The sequence below is a fragment of the Sus scrofa genome, chromosome 3 (genome assembly GCF_054392235.1).
Source record: "Sus scrofa isolate SSC_HxYL_T2T_F1_AM1 chromosome 3, Sscrofa_HxYL_maternal_Yorkshire_Landrace_v2.0, whole genome shotgun sequence".
NCBI lineage: Eukaryota > Metazoa > Chordata > Mammalia > Artiodactyla > Suidae > Sus > Sus scrofa.
Genome location: NC_139385.1, coordinates 4614513 through 4633231, shown reverse-complemented (window position 1 = coordinate 4633231; position 18719 = coordinate 4614513). Strand labels below are relative to the sequence as shown.

The window sequence follows — 18719 nt, the reverse complement described above, 5'->3', positions numbered from 1 at the left end:
TTGTGGCAGTCCTGGCAGCTGCCTCCAGGATTCCAACCTATCTACACCCAACAATTCATTCAGAAGCAAGGAACCTCCTTTTCCAAACAGTTCTAACTCGAGCCTTGAATTGACTCTGAGCCACCCAGTCAGTCATAAAACCATTCTTAGCCAATCAGCACCACTCCAAGGACTGGGGGCAGGGGAGGGATTATTTCCCAAAGGAAAAAGCAGGGAACTTTCCCCAGCAGAAAGGAGACTGGCTGCTAAGCAGGTGCAGGCAGAGACCACTTCTGTCCCTGGACTGAGTATATCTGGACAGGAGTCAGGTCACTCGGGGTGACTGGGAAAGAGAGAAGGAAAAGCATGGTACCTGAGGGACAGATGAGGATGGGAAATCAGAGCTGTGCTGGGTCCAGGGAGGACTGGGGACACTGAGGATTTTAAGGAGGCTGGGATGGGCACCAAGGCGTCTGGCCAAGGAAGCATGTGGCAGACTGATGGCAAAAATGGCCCTGACTCTCTACCCAGCCCTGAACCCACACCCTCTGCCGTGTGGTTTTAAAGCATTTCTCATCAAGAAGGGAGCCTAGGGAGTTCCCATTGTGGCACAGCGGGTTAAGGATCCAGTGTCATCATCAGAGGGGCTCGGGTCACTGCTGTGGCGTGGATTCAATCCCTGGCCCAGGAATGTCCACAGACTGAGGGCAAAGTAAAAAAAACAAAAAACAACAACAACAACAAAAACCACCACCACCACCAAAAAAAACCCAGGGGTGTCTTTTCCCTTCCCCAAGAATCTGAGCTGGCCTTGTCACTTGCTTGGACAACGAAATGTGGCAGAAGACATGGTGCGACGATTCTGAGGTTAGACTTCCAGGGCTTTTTCGACCCTTTGCTTCTCTTGGGCCCCTGCTCTTTGGCTGGAGGATAAGAGGCTGCAGGAAGCCATCCCAACTGTCCTGCCAAGGCCAAGATGTGGAGAGAGCCCTGCCCGATGAGCAAAGCTGCCCAGCGGACCCACAGGCGACTGCAGACCCCATGGGTGAATCCACTGAGCCCGGCTCAGATCACAACGGCCCACGTGACCCAAGGACTCAAGAGCGGTAACGGCTGCCATTTTAAGTCACTGAGTTTGGGGACAGTTTGTTACCTAGCATTGTCTGAGCAATAGGTAACAGTTACAAGGCTATTACAAGGAAAAAACCCAGCTAGAGACTGGCTTGCCAGCCTGGGTCCCCTGGTGTGGAGCTGGATCTTTCTGGAGAGAGTGTGTTTCTAATTTGTGGGAAGATGCTATACGGGCCACCTGGGGCTGGGGCAGGGGTGGGGTCACGCCTGTTCACAGCTGGTGGAGTCTATAATCTCTACAGAGCTCACATGGGATTTTTTTTTGGTCACACCCGTGGCATGTGCAAGTTCCTGGGCCAGGGATCCAACCCGAGCCACAACAGTAACTTGAGCCACAGCAGTGACAAGCCTAAGCCCTTAGCTGCTAGGCCACCAGGGAACTCCTCACATGGGGATTTTAATGGACCTTCTGACACGTTTCTCATAGACAAAAGCTACAAGTTCCTGGGAACTTATGGAAATTATCCAGTGTGAGCTGCAAGGAGGAATGGCCACCAGTAGCCACATCTGGGTACATTTCCCCTACCCGAATTACACAAATTGGTCTGGACATTTTTATAAGGTGGCTGCGTGGGGAACAACGTTAAGAACATAAATGGCCTTAAAGAGGACTTGTGGGAGACTGGGGAGAACGGAATGGGTCCCAAATACTGTCCAGGAGCAACTCTGCCTATTGGAACAATAACCCAAAAGATGGGCTCTAAAGCCCACTGCAGATGTCTCTGGAAGAAAGGGAAGGGAAGAGGCAACTGGAAGCCACCTAATCCAGGGTTTGTCACCTGGAGAAGGAAAAGGATGAAACCAAGAGGCGGGATGCCCCCAGCGTCCCCCCTGCTCTGTATCCAGGTGACTCACTCATCTCTCCCCTACCCTCACCAGGGGCTCCAGACACGTGTAAAACTGATTCTGGGATCCCAAGTGTGTCCCAGATTGTGTTACTGGCCCTAAGCCTGCCCTGCTCAAACTTTCTGTTCCAGGGGAGTCATCACCACCCACACGGGGGACAAACCCGGCCCCCAGCCACCAAATCCTGCTCATCCACCACCTAAACGTCTCCCTGGTCCCTCTGCCTTGATGTCCCCCATCCCACTCCCAGACTCCCCACCTTTTTTTTTTTTTTTTGTCTTTTTGCAATTTCTAGGGCCGCTCTCATGGCATATGGAGGTTCCCAGGCTAGGGGTCCAATCGGAGCTGTAGCCACTGGCCTACGCCAGAGCCACAGCGACGCGGGATCTGAGCCATATCTGCAACCTACACCACAGCTCATAGAAACTCAGGATCCTTAACCCACTGAGCAAGGCCAGGGATCGAACCCACAACCTCATGGTTCCTAGTCGGATTCATTAACCACTGAGCCATGACGGGAACTCCCAGACTCCCCACTTTTTTATTTATTTATTTATTTTTTTGTCTTGTTGCCATTTCTTGGGCCGCTCCCATGGCATATGGAGGTTCCCAGGCTAGGGGTCGAATCGGAGCCATAGCCACCGGCCTACGCCACAGCCACAGCAACACGGGATCCGAGCCGCGTCTGCAACCTACACCACAGCTCACGGCAACGCCGGATCTTTTAACCCACTGAGCAAGGCCAGGGATCGAACCCAAAACCTCATGGTTCCTAGTCGGATTCGCTAACCACTGAGCCACGACGGGAACTCCCCAGACTCCCCACTTTTAAGTGATCACTTCTAAACTGGGTTTAAGTTTTTCTGCTGGAATAAAAACCTCAGTTCTGCCATGGGGCATAGAGGGTTCCTCTTGATCCTTCCTATACCTCTGCCCAGCTTCTCTCCTCCTGCCTTGCTTCTGGGCCGCAGCAAACACAAGTTTTTTCCAGTTTCCAAGACCCAGCCTAAGGGATGGCCCACCCCCTGCCCCGCCCCCAGGTCCCTGTCTTTGGGTCTCTTCTTCCAGCCTTCTTGTGTTCTTCCAAACAGCCCCCGGAGGCCCCAGCTGGGTGAGAGACCCCCCGCCCCCGGCCTTATCGTGCCCAGCGCTGTGGCATGTTCAAGGGCGTTTGCTGCCTCCCCCAGGGTCCGAGGTCTGTAGGTTTGAGTCCCACGGGTGTCTCCTGGGCCCACTCCCAGCCGGCTCAGGGAAGGTTCGGACATCCTTCCTGGGGGCCAGGCACACTCTGGTCACATCGCAATCCACCCACTGGTGGGAGAGCCCCCTCCCTGGGACCCCTGGGTGTCCTGGGTGTGAAGGGCTCCTGGGTGTGAGGGGGGAGGGGCAGGGCGCAGGAAGGGCTAGGTGGCGTGTGGTTCGCACTTCCGGGGAGTGGGTGCATTGGCTCCCACCCTGTGCCCCCAATGCTCAGAGGCCCTGGCTTGGCCCCGAGAAGGGGACCCCAGCAGATCCCCACACCATCGCGGTCAAAGCTTGCCGGCTGAGGTAGCTGGAGATGCCTGCATGGCTGGGCCCCTCTCCCGCATCCGGGCTGCTCTGGGCCTGGGCGACCCTCTGGGGCGCAGCCTTCGGAGTCCGTCTCCGCGCTCAGGCCACAGAGGACTCGAGGCCACCACCGTCACCAGGCCAGGGGCGAAACCATCCCCGAGCTGCGCATGCCCTCCCCAGCCTGCAGGTCGCTGAGTGCTCGCTGGGGAGGGAGGAACACGTGCGGAGGGGCTCGGTCAGTGGTCCTGGGAGCCCCCACCCCCTCCTGGCCTGTCTCCCTTCCCCACCTCAATCACCAGGGCAGAGACCACGGCGGGGAACATGTCACTCGCTGGGGCCCCTTTCCTACCCCTGGCTTCACCGAGGACCCCCTCATTTGACTTCGAGCCCTGCCCTCAGCTGGGGGCCCGTTTGGGCTCCCACCATGGCTCACCTCGAACTTGCTCATGAACTCTGCAAAGATGCCGAAGAAGGCCTCGGAAGTGGTGGCTTTGGAGTCCTCTCCAAAGAAGGCCAGCGCTTTGCCCAGCTCCTCCATGGCCTCGTGCTGCAGCCCGTCCAGCGCCCGCAGCACCGGCTGGGCCGTCTCCAGGAAGGACTGGAGGGCCTCTGTTAAGGAACCTGCACCAGGTCCCCGGGCGGTGACCCAAGACGGTCTGCCCCACTCCAGTCTGCCCCAGGACCTCTGCCCACCCGGGACCCAGCCACTGCCCTCCAAGCCCGGTCTGAACCTGTCACAGCCCGGCCTCAGGCCTTTCACTTGCTCCTCTGCAGGGCAGCCCTCTCTTCTCACCCAGCTCCGCTCAGATGCCGACACCCTCTCTTCCCCAGAGGAGCCCCTCTTCACTCTCCAGGCCTCTCCCCCTTTCTATAGCATCTGTCACTCTCTGTGCTCCGTGGGGATACTGCCCTCTCCTGACTGCCTTTGGCTGGCCAGGCCTGACCGGCCTCTCCTTGTATCTGGTGATTTAAGTCTTGGCTCTTCTGCCCCTGAGGACAGATGGGGCAAAGACCAAACAAAAGACCTCCTCCACTGCGCACAGACTAGGCATAAGTGCTTGGATTCTAAATGACCCAAGATGGATCCTCTTCCAGAACCTCTGGACCCACAGCAGCCTCTGCCCAGAATCTCCACTGGGACACGGCGGGATCTGCACTGGCCACTAGAGCGCTAGCCAGCTCTCCCTGACCACCACAGGGTCCACTGTGGTGCTGGGACAGGCTGCCCGGAGGATACCGCCATGACCACGGCAAACTTGTCCTCGCTGGAGGGGGACATGCTCTGGCAGGCGGCCTGTATCTCACCGATGGTGCCATGGAGGTCCGCCAGGTCACTGGTCAGGGCCCGCTGGTTCACTGTAGGGACGGTGACAGCGCCTCATGGGGCTGCCTTCGCAGCCGGGATGGCGGTGCCTCTGCCCCCCACCCGTCCACCCAGCCTACCTTTGGCAGCCAGGGGCACGGTGGGCAGGTCCTGAGCAAAGCCCAGGAGTTCGGGGAAGTGCTGGCTCAGCGATTTGGCAAGGATGTGCAGGAAGGTGGACTTCCCGTCCACTGTCTTGGTGGAGTTCAGCTGCAAGGCCGACACACACCCTCCTCAAGGACCCCATCACACGGCAGGTCACACAGGCTCAGGTACCCTCAGGCCGGCTTCCCCTGGGCCGTGGGGTCAATCCCCACCCCCGACACTCTCCAGCTCCAAAGCGCATGAACCAAGGGCTAGCATTCCTTCCTTTGAAGCTCTTCTCTGCTGGGATGCCACAGGCCCGACCCCTGGCTCAGACCCTTGAGACCTCAGGAACCAAGCTCCCAGCCCCCGGCTAGGGGGGGCCTCGGGGTTTTTCCGTCCTTGTGAGTTTACCCTAGTCAGCAGATAGAGCCCCGATTCTCTAACCCCAGAGGGGAGCATCACCCACAGAGCTTCCCTTTTGTGGTTTTCTGGAACCACCTGTGGCCCATCTGAGCCTCAGACATCCTAAACCACTCATATTGACAGTTGGAGTTATTCTTCCTTTTAAAAGCGACCAAAGGTGTCCCAAGGAAAAGTCCCAGAAACACTGGGGGAAGGCCGCGTATTTGAGCTGGGCTTTCTCTGATCCCAGACCTTCCTGGGGTAGGACTGGCCTGACAGTAGTGCTGGTGCTGAGGGCACAGAAGGTACCTAGCAGCTGGGACTCTCCCCTTCCTGCTGGAGCCTCCCCTGCCTGCCCTCCCCCTCGCCCACCACTCCATGTTCCCAGATCTTGAGGCTTGGCTTGGAGAAGTCATCTTGCCCCCCTAACCCCTCAATACCCACACTTTGCTTCTGTTATATCCTGGTCTGCGGGCAGCCAGCTCTTCCTCCTGGGGGAAGGGCCTCAGTGGTGGAACAAAGGAACCGATTACTGCCGCACTGGCCCCCTCACCTCCGTCAGGAAGTTGATCTTGAAGCCCGTGGTCTTGTTGGTTTTGGGCTGCCCATCGTTGAGATAGTTGCCCATGGCCAACACAAACTGTGGAGAGAAAAGTGGACAGGTCCCTTCCAGGTCCTACCCCACTCTCAGGATGGGCTTCCAGGCTGGAAGCCCCAGGGGACAGAGGGGCAGGTAGAGTGGCCCTGACCTCCAGGATCTTGGCGAGCTTCCGGCTGTTCTTGAGCTCGAGGGAGGCCTGCCGCAAGCATTCCAGGCTGCCCCGGATCTCTTCCGTCTTCTCCTGCAGGGTGGCCTGGAAGTGGAGGCTGCGCAGGCGGGTCTTGTATTCGGGAACCGAGAGCATCTGCCACAAAGGCAGAGCCGGGATTCACCCATCCCGCCGGGAGACCCACTGCGCCAGGGCAGCCGCGGGTAGGGGTCAGTGGGCTGCCCGGTATTCCCTCAGGAAAAAGAAGCACAACCTCTAGGGGGCACCCTCATCCTGTCTACCTCGGACCTCGAGTGAGAATCGGCCGTTAAAGGTGTAAAACCGGGACTCAGGTGTGAGCGCGGTGGCGGGAGGAGAGCTAGACCCACGCACGAAGCGAGAGCCTGAAAGAGGAGGCCGAGGCCGGGGGTCAGCGGTCCCCGACCCCGCGCAGGGGTCACGGCCGCAGCACCTGCAGGACGAACTGGTCCGGCTCGCTGAGGCGGCCGGGCGCCTCGCGGAAGGCCTGGTAGCGTTGCTCTTCGTCGGCGTCGGGCGCGAAGAGCAGCAGCTGCGCCAAGTGCGCGGGCTCCAGGCGCCGGGGCTCCATGCTCATGAGCACCTGCCGCAGCTCCGCGGGGCTCAGCTTCAGATGCGCCAGCAGGATGGCTGCGGGGGGGGTGGGGGGGTGGCGAGGGTGAGCCGGGGCGGGGCCCGGGCGGAGAGGGGGCGTGGCCTCGAGGTCCAGCCGGGCTACCGTAGGGTGGAGACGCGGCCTGGGGTGGCAAGGAACCGGGGCGGGGCAGGAGCCAGCCCGGAGGTGGAGAGGGTCCTCCCTGCGGCCAATTAAAGGGCGAGGGAAAGGTTCTGGAAGCCACAGACCTAGAACGGAGTGGGGCCTGCGGAGGCGGGGCCGGGGAACTGGGAGGAGTCCTGAGAGGGGGCGAATAGAGGATGCGGCCGGAGGCGGGGCCAGAACTGCGGAGCCAATTACAGCACGAGGGCTGAGACTGGGGGTGGAGCCAAGGCCTGCACGTGGGCCCGGCCTGGCTGGGTGTTGGAGGTTCCCAAGGCCTAATCGCCATCAACCACCAGGGGGGATCCGAGGCTCTGCCACCCAGAGGAAGGGTCGCGTCCTGCCCCCCACAACCCCTGGACATCCCCAGCCCCTCACAGGTGTTGTAGGCCTTCTTGTGGGAAAGGATCTCCACAACCTCCTTCTTCCTGAAGGGTTCAGGCCCGGGCACCGGCTCTGGAAGGAAAACTGATGGTTTAATGAGGGGAGGCTAGGCTATGGCTGTGGTGCTGGCCTAGGAGGGGTGTGTGGCCAGGGCCCCCTGCCCATGGACGCGACTGAGTCAGCTCCAGGTGTCCAAACTCCCCTCACTCCTCAGCCTCCTACTCATGGAGTCTGGGGTCCAGGCTCCCACACTGTGTGCGGCGTGTGCGTGTGTCCGTCCCTGTCCTCTCTTCTCTGAGCTGCCCCGAAAGGAGAACCAACCACCTCTGGACCCCGAAGAAGTTTTCTGGATGGACAATGGCCTTTCTCCTCCATCTATCCCTGGCTGCCTGGGCACCGCCCCCCAACAACCACAGAGAGATACTCAGAAAGGGTCAAGGGGAGAGACTGGAAGGGTATCTGCTTTATTCCGTCCACCTTATTCTGGTCGTGTGACTGAGCAAATTGCCTAGCCTCTCTGTGCTTCCTCTGCAGGAGGCTGGACACTCACAGTGCCCGCTTTATAGGGCTGTCATGGACTGACTGAGAAACAAGGATCTCTGGCATTTGGCAAGCGTGCAGCCAATGCCAGCTAGTATTAGCTCCATTTTGGGGTGGGAAAACCGAGGCTCTAAGAAGTTAAATAACTCAGGAACACGGTAAGTCAAGGGCAGTCCATGCAGACCTCGGGGACCCAAGCCCTGGGACACCGCAGAGGACCTGGTATCTGGGTTCCCCCAGGGCCCTCAGGCCACTCACTTGCAGGTTTCTGGGTGCCAAAGTGGAGCTCCAGGTCGAGGTACTTCACCATGTCGCTCAGCTTATCGTAGTCAGAGTCTTCCCCAAGCTGCAGGGGAGGGCCAGGTTCAGGGTGAGGACGAGCGCTGGCAGGCGGACTGCCCTCCCCTCCCCCTCCCCCTCTAAGGGCTGCCCTGGGAGCTCCCGGAGGGAGAGCCTCCTTCTGGCCCTGGGATAAACCCGGGGAGGGAGGAGACTGCAGGAGAAGCTAGATCATCCAGGTTATTGGCTCTGCTTGCGGCCAACAACACACACACTTGGACCCGCTCTGTGCAGAAGCCAGCAGGTCGCGTTGGCGCAGGGGGCAGAGGGGCTGGAAAGGGGCTGCAGCCAACCAAGGAGGGGACTGGGTCTGTTTTGAGGTGTCCTTTGCTGGGATCGAGTTCACCAGAGCTACCCGGGGTCCCCGATGCTGGGGAAACTGAAGCAGGCAAATGCCAGAGGCTAGGAACTGGGCCACTGGCTGTGACGAATGTTCCAGATGGGAGAGGACAATCAAGAAGGGCCACGTGGGGCGTGGACAGGGGGTGAGGGTGGGGTGGCTGCTGCAAAGAGATCCCAAGGGGAAGGACAGGCGGAGAAACAAAATGTCATAACGTGGCTGCAGGGCAGAGACACCTGGTGTGGACTTGGACTTGGCCAGATGTGTGACCTCTGTCCCTGAGTCCACCTTCAGAAGGACCCCTCTGGAGAGCAAGGCTTGAAAGCCTATCTGAGGCTGGTGGGAGTGAGGTGTCCAGGGACCCAGTGGGTCCTTGTTTGTGCCTTTATCCTGCCCAGCATCCTTCTCAGCAGCCTAGAACCGGGGGAAGGTTCCCTGGAGGTGCAGGCTGACGCCAACTTGCCTGGGAAGGCAGGAGACAGAAACGGGACCCAGGAGGTGGCAATGGGAACAAATGGCAAGCATGCCCCAACAGAGTGTGGCTACATGGGAGGCCATGCTATTGGTCCCAAGCAAAGGAAGGGACGAGGGTGGAGGATGAAGTGGGAGTGAGCACTGAGAAGGGCCGCTCCGGAAGTGGAGCGTTCCCAGGCCATATTACAAGGAGTATGACTTGCAGGTCAAAGGAGATGAGAGCCCTGTTTTCTCCTCTGAGCTGATGAAGCCCCACTGGGAGTTCCATTGGGGGCCTGCCCTTTGACAGACGGTGGGGCTAGAAACTACATCCTGGGGAAATGACCTAAAGAACAGGTGAACACGGCTCCTCTGACAGGCTGGTTGGTCTGTAGATGAGGAGATAAACTTGCTCTGCCTGGTTCCAAAGGGCAGGACAGAAAGCGGGCGTGGGAATCTTGGCGAGGCAAGATTTCGGAGCAGTATAAGGATGGATGATGAAAAACTGTCTAGTGAGGAAAGCAATGCCCTTCGCTGGCGGGGTTCAAGTGTACATGGGCAGTGTTGTGTGGGAGGAAATTCAAGCGTCAAAGTGACAGGGTGGGGGCTGGTGTGCAGGGGTTTGGATCAGTTGCCCTTTGAAGAATCTTTGGGTCTTGGATCCTGTGAATAAACTATGGTAGAATGTCAGACACTTCAAAGGCCTGGATTCTTGAACCATAGGTCCTTCTCTCGGCCCTAAGAGCTTAAGGGAACTATTAAAATCTCAGAAATGATAGGTTTCACAGGTGAGAGTGGTGCGATTTCTGGGTGTCCCCAGCCTGTCATTGCCTGAGGGACTCAGACTGGGCTTCGATGCCAAGGCTGGCTGTGTCCATGGGCCGGGCCTTCATTCATCCTCTGCCCGGGACGGGGAGGACCAAAGGATGGGAGCTGAAGTTGGAAGAGGCCTGCAGATGGGTTTGCTCCTCGCCGCTGCTGCCCAAGCCATTTCCCCAGTGCGCAGCACTCCCAGTCCCCAGGTCACCTACCTGACCCCAGATGGTGCCTTCTGAGTTCTCCACCTGCTCCCACCGCAGGCGCTTGACGCTCATGTGGCTGGTCTCACTGCGGCGGTGGCCCAGGCCCCGGGACAGCATGGGGGGTGCACAGGGGACAGGTGGGGGCAGGGGTGGTGGGGGCGGTGGAGGGACTGGGTGACTGAGCTGGGTGAGGGGCTTGGCCAGTGTCGGAGCGGGGCCCCGGGGGCCGTCGGGGGTGCGGGAGCTGGGCTTGGGGTCATGGAAGGGCAGGGGTGGGGGGGGTGGGGGGCTGAGCGGGGGCGGGGGGATGTGGTCGGAGATGGAGGAGTAGGTCAGGGAGCTGCCTTCTTCGCTGCTGCTGATACACTCGCTGGCACTGCTCCTCTCGTTGGTGACAAAGCTGCCCTGGTCGTCATGGAAGCTCATCTGTGCAGACAGAGCAAGGTGAGGGGGGCCAGGGGCCAGGGAGACCGAATGCAGGGTGGGGAAGAGGGGACAGCCTGGGGCGGGAGCAGGGGGGAACCTTGAGACAGGGCGTACGGGGTGGCCTGGGGGAGGAGAGCCAAGGGTGGGAGAGCTCAGGCCAGGCGGTGGGGGATCCTGGGACAGGTCCCAGGATGGACTGGGGCTGGGAGGGGGAGCCCAGGGCAGACACGCAGGGCGGCAGGCCTCGCGTAGGCCCCCACGCCCTCCGCCCTGCCGGCACGCCCACCTCTTCGTAGTCATTCTCGGGGCTCAGAAAATCGTCCACGATGGTGACCCGGGGGCCCAGCTGCTCACTCAGCGCGTCCAGGAAGCGGTCAGTATCCCGGCTCCGCACCGGGCGGGAGAAGGTGAAGAGCTTCCTGCGGCTGGGAGGGCGGCCAGGGTCTGGGCTCGGGGGGCTGTCGGAGCAGACAGGCCCGGGGCCCGGCTGTGGGGAGGGCGCCCTGCTGCTGTCCAGGCTGGCGTAGGGGTGGGACTCGGAGCTGCTGGGGGAGGCCAGGCCCTCTGAGCACAGCGGGTAGTAGCAGGGGGAGGGCAGGAGCTGCTCACTGGGCCATGAGACGCTGGACAGGTTCCTGGGCCCTGGGGGGAGAGGGCGGAGCATGAGGCCCCCTCCTCAGGCAGTGCCTGGGTCCAGCTGTAGGCTGGCGGGGGCCCGGGGCAGGTTGGCTCTGGGTCCCCGGGCACCTTTCTTTTCCGCTCTGGACACAGCGAAGTAAGACTCTGGGTGTCTCTGCCTCCCCAGGGTGTCCGAAGGCCAGAGTGAGCAGGTGCAAGCCCTGCTCAGCCCCAGGACAGGCAGACCCCAGCTCATCTTGGAAAGGCTACCAGGGTCCCACACGGGACCCTGTGAACACAAATCAAGGGTGAGGGGTTTCCAGACCCCAGACCAAAGGTCACAGGGCACCTTCCACACCCAGCAGACTCTTGGCTCTTGGGAGCATCACCCAGCTGGCTTCTAAATGGCAGAGAAATCGTCATGTGTGTCTGAGAGCAACCATCTTCCCAGCTGTGCCATTCACAGAGCAAGGCATGCACTTGACAGTTTATCCAACAACTACGTACTAACTTGGGGACTTCTGTGGAGGCGGACCTCTGCTTTTCTAAATCCACAGCACTGATGACATCACAGGGGACATGGGGAGGGGGCAGGACAACCTGACCTTGATGGTCCCTAGCCGTGGAGGCTGCTGGGGTTCCCCACCATTAAGGCCCATGGGCTGGGAGCAAAAAGGAGGGTTCCAGGGGTATGCCTGGAGGTGGGGAATGCCCAGACAGGAGGCCAGAGGTCAGTGCTGCCCTCAGGAGCCCCGGCTGGTGAGCCCTACCTGCTGTGCCCGCCGTGCTGGGCACCGGCGGGGAGGCTCGGGATCTGGAGGTTGTCCCCATCTTCCCTTTGAAGCTGCTGCTCAGTCGGGACTCCAGCTCTGCATAGACAGCCGACATCTTTGGGGAGAGGAGGCAGGGATGAGTCCAGCCTGCCTCACCGTCCCCACAGGGCCCTGACACAGCCTCGGAGGCCAGGCCTGGTGGCCTGGAAGGCGGGGATCTGCCCCAGCAATAGGGATCCCCACTCCCAGCCCCCCAGTGACACCAAAAGCAAGACAGAGAGAAAGTCTCACCATCTTGGGGTTGGGGGTCTCGGGGAGGGATGTGCCGTCGCCCGCCTGGCGCTCGCCTGGGATCAGAGGAAGGGGCATGTCCGGGCAGTCGCTGGGACCTGCGGGAATCAGGAGGGGGGCTCTAGTGACTGCCGCTGAGCTCAAAGGCTCAGGCCCCTGGCCCAGAGGAAGGAGAAAGCCCTGCAAACTTGGGGGCCACCGCTCAGCCCACCCCCGGGGGATTTCTCTCCTCACCAAGTCCATTTCGCAGATGGGAAAACTGAGCCCTGCTCTCACCCTCCCGCCCCCTCCAGCCTTTCGGTCAGGGCCTCACCACAGCCGAGGCTGGCCTCCAGGCCCTGGGACCGCAGGCTGCGGCGGCACATGGAGGAGGCCCTCAGGGAGCTCCGCGGCTGGGGCTCGGGCACCGGCTCCGGCTCCGGCTCCAGGTCCAGTTCGGGCTCCGGCTCTGCTGTGGGACACGAAGGGAGGTGGGCCCCTTATCTCTCAGCCCGATGCCGGGAGGGGGAGGGCAGCGATCAGGGAGCCCCCGCCCCGCGTGGCTCTAGGACGGCTGGCCAGCGGGAAGCCTGGGGTGAGAAACCGGGCGCCGGGCACAAGGGGAGCAGGGGCTGGTGCAAGCCTGACGCGGGAGGCCTGGCAGAGGTGGCCACACCCCCCAGGGCCCTTTCTCAAGATGAGAGCCTAGGACCCCAGGATTCCAAGGTCTCAACAGCCAGGCACTGCTGCCCATGGGGGCTTGTGGGGTGAGCTGGAAGGTTCCCGGTCAGGGCATCTGCTGCCCAGCCCGCGCCCTGAACGCAAACCCTCAACCCTCTCCAACAAACTGCGGGATCTGGTCTGAGGACCAGGGTCAGTGGGCGGGTCTGTGGGTGGGACAGGCGGGGGGGGGGGTCTCCTCAGCCGGTGGCTGGGCAGGGGGCGAGGCCGCTCACCGGTCATGGCCGTGTAGCCCAGGAAGCAGGCGATTTTCTCCTGGCAGAGCTCCTGCTCCTCGTAAGTCAGCAGCTGGTAGATGAACTGCCAAAGGACCTGCTTGGCGGGCGTGTCGAGCACCGGGTAGACGTCGACGATGAGGGTGTCAATGGTCCTGGGGGGCGGGGGCAGGGGCAGGGGGCTCAGGACCCAGGGGTCCAGCACAGGGGGCCGGGGGGGGGCCAAGGGGGCGCTTCCAGGCCATAGGAGTCAGCCTCATACCCTTCCCCTCTTCCCAAGACAGAGACATGGGCAGGAAGGCAGGCTGGGCACACAGGCTGCCCGGATTCACATCCCGGCTCTGCCACTTACCAGCCAAGTGACCTTTCTCAAGTTACTGATTCCCTGTCTCAGTTTCCTCCTCTGTAAACTGGGATGTAAAAATAGCATCTAGCAGGAGTTTCCGCTGTGGTACAGTGGGTTAAAAATCTGACTGTAGTGGCTTCGGTCTCTGCAGAGGTGTGGGTTCAATCCCCAGCCCAGCGCAGTGGGGTTAGAAGATCCAGCGTGGCTGCAGCCGTGGCTCAGATTCAATACCTGGCCCTACACCACGGCCACAGCAACGCGGGATCTGAACCGCGTCTGCGACCTACACCAAAGCTCGCAGCAACGCCAGATCCTTAATCCACTGAGTGGGGCCAGGGATCGAACCCACGTCCTCATGGACACTAGTTGGGTTTTTAACCTGCTGACCCACAGTGGGAACTCCTAGGGCTTCTTTTTGAGGTGATGAAAATGTTCTAAAATTGATGTGAATATACTAAAAACCAGTGAGCTGTGCACTTACGTGGATGGATTATATGGTATGTGAATTATATTTCAACAAATATAAACAAACAAAAAAGAGAATGAACAGGTGATTGGCTTTGAATGGACCATAATGATGCCCCTCTGGGCTGAGAAGTGTGATAAAGGCTGCTGCTGAGATGCAACAAGAGAGACGCTGAACCAGCTCTACCAGGGCTGGGCTGGTGGCGAATGGCCACAGCCAGGTGAGGGTCTCACCAACGACGCTGCAGGGGGCCGCTGTCTGCTTCACTTTACAAAGGCTGTGACTTGCCCGGGTCACGTGGCTAGGAGGTTTCAGAGTCGGGGTTTGTGCTCAGGCAGCCCGATGGCCCCCCACCCTGGGGCCCCTTTGAGCCTCCCTCAGGAGACCTGGATGGTGAGTCTGGGGAGGATCCGGGGTCCACTCGGGGCACGTCCCCACCACCCCTCTGGCCTGGCCACCTGTGCTGGAAGAAGCTCTCCAGGGCCCGGCAGACGCCGTAGCGTTCAGGAGGCGTGAGCAGGTGCTCCAGCTGCTGGCTGAAGGTCCTCCCTTGGACCCGGATGCTGGACGGCAGGATCTCCGCCACCCACTGCAGGGAGGTGAGTGCCGACGACGGGTTGGGCGAATCCATAGAGTCAGAGTCTGCAGGGGCCACAGGAAGGAGAGGCACGGGTGACCCAGCGCCCCCAGGCCAGGAGCAGTTTCCCTGGCAGGTGGGGTCAGGGCCGCCTGAGCTGGGGTGAGTGCCAGGTGTTGGGAGGCAGACCAGGATGGAGGGAGAGCCGGGGCAGCATCCCTGAGGCTGCCCCTTTGGGGTTACAGCACCACTGGGGATGGAAGCTGCAGACTGGAGGGAAAGAAGTGTCTTCTGTAGACTCATAAAGCCCACCTGTGGCCACCCCAGCAGGGGCAGGGGGTGTCTCACCGCTGGCGAATGGGACGAGCCCCTCCTCCACCACGAGCGTGGGCATGGCCCCGCTGCCCTGCAGCATGGACACCACCTTGTCGTGGGAGCAGTTCCTGCCAAGCAGAGACGGCCCAGAAGGGCCTGACAGGGATGAGCCCCACCCACGGCCACCTGCCACACCTCGCCCTCCTGATGGTACAGGCCACACGGCAAGTCCACAGCTGGGCCAGGACTCGAAGCCCAGCTGCTCACCAATCTCTTCTGCATGAATGAAGAGAATGACATGGGGGAATGACAGGCCCAGGGCCAGCTGGATACTTCTGGGTACAGAAGAGGTCGTGCTCATGGCACCCTTGGGAAGGCCCCCCCCCCCCTTAAGGGCAAGACACACACGATCCATCCAAGTCTGTGTCTGCTCCATGGAGGTAGGGTATTTCCCGGTTAGAGGGATTAACTGGGAGTTCCCTGGTGGCCAAGTGGTTAAGGATCAGGCATGGTCAGTGCTGTGGCTCAGGTTCAATCCCTGGCCCGGGAAGTTCCACACACCATGGGTGGGGCCAAAAAACAAAAAAGAAAGACAAACTGACCTCCTGGAGAGGGTGGGGTTCAAGACTTTCCATGGGAAGAGGGACAGATGCTGACTCTGGGGACCATGGCCTGTGTCCCAAGAATAAGGAGGACTGTTTGCCACCAAGCTCTGGTGTCCCCAATAGCCTCTGACCTCATGTCCAGTCCGTTGAGGAAGAGGATCCGGTCACCTGACTTGAGGGAAGCATTGTCAGCTGGGCTCCCTGGAAGCAAGGAGGGAGGGTGTGGTCGGCAGAGCAGCCCCGCCCCCATGTCATTCTCCTGTTTTTCAGGCGAGATATGGGGTGGGTGGCAGAGGAGAGCCAGAGTCAAGCCAGCAGTGCCCACATTAGAGCCAGTGCCTCTCTGCTCCCAGCTGCTCTAAGCAGGGAGTGATCCCCGACGAGGGTGGGTGCGCCCAGGGTGCGACATGGACCACGGGTCAGCAGTGACGCATGCCACAGCAGTGATAATGCCAGCTCCCCAACCACTAGGCCACCGGGGAACTCCTAAAGGAAGGTGAGCAATATTTCCACAGCACCTGTGCACCCACCGGGGATCCCACTTCATACTCTATTCTCGGACCCTCATACAAAGGTCCACATTGCAGAGTCCTCTGTCCCTTTGTCACTAGGAGAAAATGTGTCTGTCTGGAGGGAGGCAGGCTCCTCCCTCAGGCTGGGAAACATGATGAATTAATCGTGTTTTCGATGCTTTGGCATCTTGGCGCCTTGCTGACACGGGAGGGCCAGCCAGTCTCTAGAGACGGGACGGGACTGGTCTGCCAGTGCACCTTTCGTGGGCAGAGGAGCCGATCCTAAGCCCAACACCCCGCCCACTCCTCCACAGGGCTCTCACCATCCCGCAGCCTTCATCGCCCCAGGGCCAGGTGCCAGACAGTTAGGGACAGGCTTTATGGTCCCTCTGAACTCATTCAAAATAGGTGATCCTAATTTGTACCGTAAAATGATTTAGAGCAGGGCAATTTTTACACCAGGCTCAAAAGTTACTATTGTATAAGAAGCAGTATTAATAGTCTGTCAAGTGTATTACAACACCCCTTTGCATTGTTTTTTTTTTTTTTTTTTTTGCTTTTTAGGGCTGTACTTGCAGCATAGGGAAGTTTCCAGGCTAGGGGCGGAAATGGAGCTGCAGCTGCCAGCCTATGCCACAGCCACAGCAATGTGGGATCCAAGCCATGTCTGCAACCTACACTACAGTTCACGGCAACACCAGATCCTAAACCCACTGAGTGAAGCCATGGATCAAACCCAAATCCTCAGGGATACCAGTCAGGTTTGTTACCCCTAAGCCACGATGGGAATGCCTTGTATGCTTTTCTGTTGGAATTTGTTCTCAACAACACTGTCTCTGACACTATTAATAGAGTTAAAACAAAAAACACTAGTTGATCCTAAACCTGCTTAGTTGGTTCACCCTGCCATTCCTTCCTGCAAAAACAAGCAAACCCGATAAAGGCTGTGTCCATGTTCTCCCCTTCCTCTGCCTCCTGACCGACCCTGGTGCTACGCTGTGTGGCCCTCTGGGGCATGGCACATGCCCCTTCCTTTTGGGAACTGTGGGTAACACACCATCGTTTTAATAGCAGTCATCTCCTGATCTGGTGACTTACCTGAATAAAACCCACATTTTCAGCCCATGGGAGCAGCTAATTCTTGCTCTTTGCCTTAATGGCCCATAGGGCCCGACCCAGTACCAGGTACCTGGAGACGGGGGAGCCGGTAAGTTTGCTCCTGCGGATATAGATTTTCTTTCTGCCCCTATCGTTAGTCATCACGCTAAATCTGATGTGGAAAGGATAGATGCCTCAATGGGATACACTCTCAGACTGTGAAGGGCTGGTCCTTTCCTGAGGCTGTGGGGACTGTCAGGAGAGGGAGGGCCATGATCACGGAGGGCTTCCTGGGAGAGAGGGGCTGGAGGGGGTCCTTTTCCTGGGACTGAAATGGGGGGAGGGAAGGGTGATGCTGATGAATCCAACATGGCCTCTCTGGAGGCTTGGGCTGGCCTGGGGTAGGAAGGCCAGCAGAGTAGTAGCAAGGCTTAAAGATCACGGGACCAGGAGTCAGGAGACCCTAGATTCTGGTCCTTGATGTGCCAGAGTCTCTCCAGACCTCAGTTTCCCCATGTGTAAAAGCTCCCATCAAAGCACCCATTTGGTTTCCTATGACAAGGGAGGCATGAAGTTACCAGCCTGGGGCTGGGTTGGGGAGAACAGCATCTCAGGCTACATGTGAGGGAGAGGCTGGGAGGTGGGGGTGGGGCCGGGGGGGCGGGGACAGAAGAGCTGAAAGGGACAGATCCAAAGAGGAGAGATTGGCTATGTCTAGCCTCCACAAGGGTCCATAGCTTAGGGATGCCCAAATCCAAGAAGGACTGGGTCTCAGAATGATTCAATGGCTGCAACAGTGATGCAAAGGCACTGAGGCACTTTCCCAGGGATCAGAAGAGCCCTTCTGACAAACCCATGCACTAGAGATGTGGGCTGCTGAAGGGCAGAAAGAACGTGGCATCCGCAGAGGCTCTGATGGGGATATATCACTAGGAGCACCATGGTGCTGGGAGGGGATGGGTGCAGGACCAAGGGGGAGCTCAGTTCAGCACAGGAGGTATCTCTGCCCACAGAGACCTCCCAGAATGGAATGGGCTGCCTCTACAGGAAATAAGTTTCTTCCCTTCCCCCCAACTCCTCACTGGAGGGGCAGGAAGGAGGAATTCCTTCACTGAGAAGGCTCTGCCTTTAAGATGCCACATTCTAGGAGCAAGAAGGGGAAGGCCAGATGGGAGGAGGAGGAGAGTCCAGATTTGGGGGGCTTGGGGGCTGGGGAGCAGGCCCTGAAGCCCTGCTGCCTCTGAGTGGGGGCTGCCCGAGTGTCCAGTTCACACTGGGCAGCCGGAATAGGGAATGTTGTTTGGGGCTCAGCCTGGGTGGGCCCCAGCTCGGTCCTGGATGGCCCAGTGTCTCAGGCAGTGCCTAGTCCTTCCTGTGGACATAGAAAAGGTCTGGATGGAGAACTTGGCTCACTTGGCTCAGGGGTGACCTTGAACTTGAAGGGGGTTTGCCCCGCCTAGAGAAGATGGAATTTGGATCTGCTGCTCTGGGACATTCAGAGCACAGAGGCTACTTGAGGTTGGTCCCCGAAGGGGCGAGGGGTTGCTGAGCATCAGCCTAGCAGAGTCCTTCACCCCATCCTGCGCAACCCACCCACCCCTCACCAGGCAGGACAGACTCGATCCAGACAGGTCCGTGGCCGCGCAGCGTGAAGCCGAAGCTCTTGTTGCCCTTGTAGACTCGGACCGTCCTGGGGAGACAGAAGGGACTGGGTGGCGGCGGGGGGCGGGGCGGGGGGGGGCAGCAGGCCTTTCCCCGGGGAGAGGAAGCTGGTG

General features: G+C 59.6%; 1 protein-coding gene across 6 annotated transcripts in view; it reads right to left on the bottom strand.

Moving 5' to 3' along the window:
• Positions 1-2478: 2478 nt before the first annotated feature.
• Positions 2479-18719, bottom strand: part of GRID2IP (Grid2 interacting protein) — a 56084-nt gene continuing 39843 nt past the window's right edge. For 2 of the 6 annotated variants that reach the window (XM_021086075.2, XM_085016449.1), the window contains 19 exons: positions 18549-18634; positions 15466-15535; positions 14763-14857; positions 14296-14479; positions 13026-13180; positions 12404-12541; positions 12091-12188; positions 11797-11914; positions 10695-11050; positions 9992-10408; positions 8087-8174; positions 7283-7360; positions 6581-6777; positions 6109-6264; positions 5913-5999; positions 4951-5080; positions 4745-4863; positions 3941-4105; positions 2479-3709 (listed from right to left, as the gene is read on the bottom strand). In XM_021086075.2, coding sequence (XP_020941734.2) covers positions 3638-3709; positions 3941-4105; positions 4745-4863; positions 4951-5080; positions 5913-5999; positions 6109-6264; positions 6581-6777; positions 7283-7360; positions 8087-8174; positions 9992-10408; positions 10695-11050; positions 11797-11914; positions 12091-12188; positions 12404-12541; positions 13026-13180; positions 14296-14479; positions 14763-14857; positions 15466-15535; positions 18549-18634 — 2809 coding nt within the window. In that variant the 3' untranslated portion in view covers positions 2479-3637. Of the gene's footprint in view, positions 3710-3940; positions 4106-4744; positions 4864-4950; positions 5081-5912; positions 6000-6108; positions 6265-6580; positions 6778-7282; positions 7373-8086; positions 8175-9991; positions 10409-10694; positions 11051-11796; positions 11915-12090; positions 12189-12403; positions 12542-13025; positions 13181-14295; positions 14480-14762; positions 14858-15465; positions 15536-18548; positions 18635-18719 lie in introns of all 6 variants that reach the window. The other 4 variants (XM_085016451.1, XM_085016450.1, XM_085016448.1 and 1 more) reach the window with 3 other exon arrangements.